The following is a 5,645-nucleotide window of genomic DNA, read 5'->3' as shown; positions in this document are numbered from 1 at the left end:
GAATGCAAGCAGAAGGATGATGCCCTGCTGTGGTACCCAGGACAGGCAGGGTCAGTGAATGCAAGCAGAAGGATGATGCCCTGCTGGGGTGCCCTGAGGACAGGCAGGGTCAGTGAATGCTAGCAAAGATGTGTTTGCCAGAAAGGGAAGTGGGATAGAGGGAATGGCCATGTGGGGAGGGCCCCGAGGCAGGCTGCTTCCTGCCTGGGTCTCCTGGGAAGGAGGAGAGCTGAACAGCATCAGGACCTTGTGGGACCCCTGCACTAAGGAAACCTAGTGGCCAGGCTCTTGTCATCGGAAGTCCTGCTTTGCTGGTGACAAAGGAGATATGAAGTGCTGTTCACTTCTCACTTGCATTCCTGGGCAGGGGCCTGCACAGTGGGAGGGGTGAGCCCGGGGGACCTGAAGAGGTCTCTGAGTTGCTTGTCCCCCATTTCCACTTCTCTTCCCCATGCACTGCGATCTGTGCTGACACCAAAGTCCCCTGGTTATGTCCCCTGTCCCAGCCCTCACTACCTGCTGCGGGCCACAGTTCCCTCTTTGTGTTTCTGTAGTTGGCAGAGCAGCCGATGGTTTGGGGCTTCCGGTCAGGGGAGTTCATATCCAAACTGCAACCTGACCCAGTGTGGGTCTCTAAGTTCCAGCAGGCCACAGGAAGATCGGGGTGACCCGGGGCCTTATCTTGTGTATGCTCTGTCCTCAGAGTTCTCAAGGGTGATGGAAAGAACCCAGAGTCAAGGTTCAGGGCCCTGTGGTAAACCAGCCTCTCTTCCTGTCTCTTGAGACTATATAGGAAGTAGTGTGTGTGTGTGTGTGTGTGTGTGTGTGTGTGTGTGTGTAGGGTTGTACCTGCCCCTTGTGCCTATGTCCTGTTAGGGTGTATAGGTGGAAAACCTGCTCACTTGAGTGTGTCTCTTGTCAGCTGACTGGTGTGTCAGGTGGTTTATGAGGAGGGACAATGTTCATGGCATGGCAGAATGACAGATGGAATGAGAGACCCTTAGAGCATGGGGGGCACTGAGGAGAGTGTCCATGTGTAGGACACAGTGGGAGTGCGTCCCAGACCCCCTGGAGAATCAGCTCTCCGGGTGTGTGCTCTTCACACATGGAGCACCTGAGCATATGGGAAGGCCATCCTGCCTCACGTGTCTCTGCCTTTTCTGTCCTCCCGTCTCATTTCTCTCCTCATCTGTTGGGCCTGTGTGGGTCTCCTTCCTCTGCTCCTGGTCTGTTCCTGCCGGGACCCCAGAAGAGTTGCTCTTCTGCCTGGTGTGGCCTGAACAGACATGTTAAGGCGGTGCTCAGGCTGGGTTACCAGGAATCAAAGCCATTTCTTAAATCAGTTCCATTTCTTAAACAGTTCTTAGAAGCCAGAGTGGGTGACGTGTGCTCTGACTGGGTGGTCTAGGGCCTCTCACGTGTGTAAGCTGCGTCCCGACCCTCTAGCTCTGTCTCTCAGTTGAGTCTCATGGCCGGGTGACTTTTCTGTTTCGGTCCTCTAGGTTTCTTGAAGTGGTTCCCAAGGTGTGGGGTGCAGAAACTCACACACAGATAGAGGGACCTGGGGGTACTGGGTGGTGGGCAAGAGGGAGCTCAAGTCCCCAGATGTCCCTTAAGGTGGGGCTTGCCTTCAGCTGCTTGCTACTCTCTCCTCTGCCATCAGTGGGTTTCAGTGTCTGTGAGGAAACACAGTGGGAGTGGGAGTGCGTCCCAGACCCCCTGGAGAATCAGAACCACAAACAAGACTGGCTGCCTCCATAGAAGAGGGCACAGGGGCAAAAGACAAAGAAAGGTTTACGTTTTTCATTGAATAAATATTAGTAAGAATGATAACACTGGCCCAGATGTAACCCAGGAAGAAGCATGTTCTCACAACAAAACTCGGCTGGTCATTAGGCAGGAAAATGTCGCATGTCACATGTAACTCATGAGTCCACCTGGTTGTAGAGGGTGACTATCTGTTAGATAATTGCCCTTATTTAAATTAAAAATAAGCATCATATTTTTATGACAGAAAAAAAGGTTTGCTGCCAGGTGCCGGCCTGCTGGAGGGAGGCACCCAGTTTTCAGAGGAGAGAGGCCTCTGGGCTATCTGCCTGTTTCCTATCTCCAATGGACGGCTCCCAGACCCTTGAGGAAGACAGTGGATTGTCAAGCTGGCAAGAGGCTTATTTAGTTTTGAAAAGATTTACATTTGTTTAGAGAGGACAGAGTCAGAGCTTAGCAACTAAAAGGAGGTGTCTCCTCCCCCCCCCCCCCCCTTGTATCTGGGGTCTGTATTTCTAGTCAGTGCTCTTGATTTCTAGCCTGGATAAGCACCCCCAAAGCAGACTCAGGAAGGGGAGGGGGAGACGTCAAATTGAGGGCTGGTCTCTAGGGCCGAGTTGGTTTTCTAGTGAAGATAACCCAATCAAAAGTACCAAGAAGTTCCTGTCGGGGCTAGCATGAAACAAGCTTTGAATTTCTATTGGGCAGCTAGCCACAGAGTCCTTGGTTGTGTCAGGTGAAGCTGGACGCCAGCCTTAGGAGAGACAGTCACACCAATGTGGTGGATAGCACGAGACCACCTGTGAGCCACAGCACAAAGCCAGGCAGCAGACCTGGGAATACACAGACCAGTAAAGAAGCTGTGAGGTGATAGAAAGTGTTGGAGGTGAGCTAGGGAAGTAGCTCAGTTCGTCCAGTGAATGCATCCATCCTGGAAGCCGTGAGTTCTAGCCCTAGCACCGCCTAGAAAGGCAGGCATGGCGGGCGGCACAGGTCTGTGATGGCCGCACTAGGGAGATGACAGAAAGTCGTGAACTGAAGGTCATCCTTGAGTACATGGCAAGCGAGGCCACTCTGGCGTACACGAGACATTGCCTCACACTCTTAAATACAGGGAAATGGAAAAGAAAGGTGACGGGAGTTAGGCATGTACACTGAGGTCCCAGGGTGAGCCAGCCACTCTGGTAAGGTACCACCTAGTAGAAGGAGGAAGCAAGAGAGAGGCAGAGACTGTAATGGTGAGCAGGGCAGAGGGGGTCAAAGCCTGGGGCATCCAAGCAGCTGTATGGTCTCATCCAGACCCCAGGTATAAAGGGAAGCAGCTAATGTTCAAATGATGATCATAAAATAAGATTGATGGGGCTGGAGAGATGGCTCAGAGGTTAAGAGCGCTGGCTGCTTCTCCAAAGGTTCTGAGTTCAATTCCCAGCAAGCACATGGTGGCTCACAGCCATCTATAATGAAATCTAGTGCCCTCTTCTGGCCTGCAGGTACACATGTAGGCAGAATACTTTATACATAATAAATAAATCTTCTTAAAAAATAAGATTTGTGAATGCTTGATTATGAACTAGGGAGTGGTTATCTAGCACGTTCTTGGTGGTGGTGGCAGCAACAGTGACTGTGAGATGTCATTGTTCAGGGGTATTGGAAGAGTGTCCCATTGACCTAGGAAATAGGAATTGAACTCCAGGTCTTGCACATGCTGGCCAAGCACTCAGCTTCTCCAGGTGCTCCCTCCCCTGCCTTGCATCTGGGCTCTGCATTTCTAGTCAGGGCTCTTGATTTCTAGCCTGGGTAAACACCCCCAGATCAGACTCAGGAAGGTGGGGCAGGGGGCTTGTCTCTAGGGCCCAGAGTTGGTTTTCTAGTGAAGATAACCCAACCTTACCTGAGATACCTCGGGGGTCGCACCCCTCACATGTCTTCTACCCATGCCAGAGGGTGTGGGCCCTGAGGCCTCGGTGAGGGAGTTAGGGAGTTCATACCCAGTTCCGCTGTTTAGTCTCTGTGTCTCTGGGCACATCAAGGCCTCTCTCAGGCCCAGTTTCCTCTTCATAAATGAGAACTGTGCCCTCTTACCTTTGTGTCCCCTGAGGGAGTGGGTGGAATTCTGAGAAGCCTGGGCTGTGAGATGGGAGAGGACTGGGGAAATGGGTTTGACCGTGTGCCATTGGCCCTTCTTTCTCTTTTCTTCCATCTTGTCTCAGGTGGCAGGGCTGAGACCTCCCCAGCACTGTTGCAGAGGGAGGCCTGCAGGGATGGAGAGCGGCCTGGCTGGCAGTGGCTCAGGTAAGAGAAGTCAGCCTCCCTCTCCCAGACCCCTTGCTCTCCTGGGAGCCAAATAGAAGTTGCCGCCCTTAACTGGTATCTTCTAGAATGTAGAATTCAAGGTGGGAACCAGGACTTTGATGGTCATCCGAAGAATAAAACAAAAGGCAGTAATCCTGGGAGCACAGAAAAGGCAAAGCCAGACCCATAGACGCACAGCAGCCTGGGTAAAAAGTGGGGTGTGCTTTTCAGTGCTGGCACTGGGGCTAGAGGACACTTGGCTGGTCAGACTTAGAGAATAAGCTCTCTGGCTTGGGTGGTTGGCTAAGAAACTGCTGTTCATTGGCCGTCAATTCAGACTATTAGGGATCCAGGGTCGTTGGAGTTCAGGGTCTTCATCATTGTGGCTGTTATGATGACAAACACAGCAAGTCTGGGGATTTCCCAGGCAAATGCTTCCTGGAGTGGAAAATTTTCCTGCCTGGTCTTGTGCTCTTGATAGGAGCTCTCTGCAGGGCTGCAGCAGCCCCCACCTGCCAGTGGTCCTCGCAGCTCTTGGTAACAGTCCTGTCACGGCAACAGAGAGCATTGTTTTGCTCTAAGAATGGGGAATACTACCTGTAGGCCAGAGACTTTTACCACACTTGAGCCCAGAGGAATGTACCTCTGGACAGGCTGGAGTTCAAGCACACTCCCTTCCTCAGCGGAGGATCTGCAGGGGTCTGTGCTGGGTCCATTTTCCTCTATTCTGTTAAGCAGGTGCTTGGAGAAGAGCTCTGTCCATGGTTGTCTTTGTGGTTGGATGTCAAGGCTAGTTTAACTAGATAAGGCATCAAACATGGGGCCTCTGGGTTATTTTAATAGATATGGTGTCAATCAGGGAGAGTGATCTCTTCTCACTGAATAAACCTCAGACTCACTGCCAGGGTAGATAACTTGCACTGAATACTTCCTTTGCCCAGATTTCAGTGCAGGTCAGGGGACAGTCCTGTAATTAATTAAACTCATTACACTTGAATACCCCATTCCTGCCAATGTATAATTGAAGTCATTATTTTCGAGATAGGGTTTCTGTGTAACAGCCCTGGCTGTCTTGAAACTCTGTCTGTAGACCAGCCTGACCTCAAACTCACAAGCCTGTCTCTGTTTCCTGAGTGCTGGGAATAAAGGTGTGCACCACCACGGCCCAGCTACTGCTTTCCTTCTTAAGCATGAATTATTCAAATGAATTCTCATGTCCAAGCATAGGGAAGACCAAAATTTACTTAGAGCTGATTTCCTTTATTGTTTTTATTGAGCTATACATTTTTCTTTCCTCCCCTGTCCCCTTCTACCCTCTCCCATGGTCCCCACGCTCCCAATAGAGCTGATTTTTATTAACACTGTGCACCAGGAATCTATTGTATTTCTCCTGAAAGAAAATGTCTTAGTTACATCCCTGTTTCTGTGATAAAATACCATGACCAGGGCAGCCTTAAGGAAAATCATTTAATTTGGCTTATGATTTCAGAGTTAGACTCCATAATGGTGGAGTGAAGGAACAGCTGAGGGCAGAGAGAGAGAGAGAGAGAGAGAGAGAGAGAGAGAGAGAGAGAGAGAGAGAGAGA

General features: G+C 50.8%; 1 protein-coding gene across 2 annotated transcripts in view; it reads left to right on the top strand.

Moving 5' to 3' along the window:
- The window catches only part of Znf775 (zinc finger protein 775), a 24,838-nt gene that overhangs the window by 12,670 nt on the left and 6,523 nt on the right, over positions 1-5,645 (top strand). For both annotated transcript variants that reach the window (XM_026789403.1, XM_013353895.2), the window contains exon 2: positions 3,978-4,059. In XM_026789403.1, coding sequence (XP_026645204.1) covers positions 3,978-4,059 — 82 coding nt within the window. The remainder of the gene's footprint in view (positions 1-3,977; positions 4,060-5,645) is intronic.

This window comes from Microtus ochrogaster, unplaced genomic scaffold (genome assembly GCF_000317375.1).
Source record: "Microtus ochrogaster isolate Prairie Vole_2 unplaced genomic scaffold, MicOch1.0 UNK18, whole genome shotgun sequence".
Lineage (NCBI taxonomy): Eukaryota > Metazoa > Chordata > Mammalia > Rodentia > Cricetidae > Microtus > Microtus ochrogaster.
This window is presented reverse-complemented; position numbering and strand designations above follow the sequence as displayed.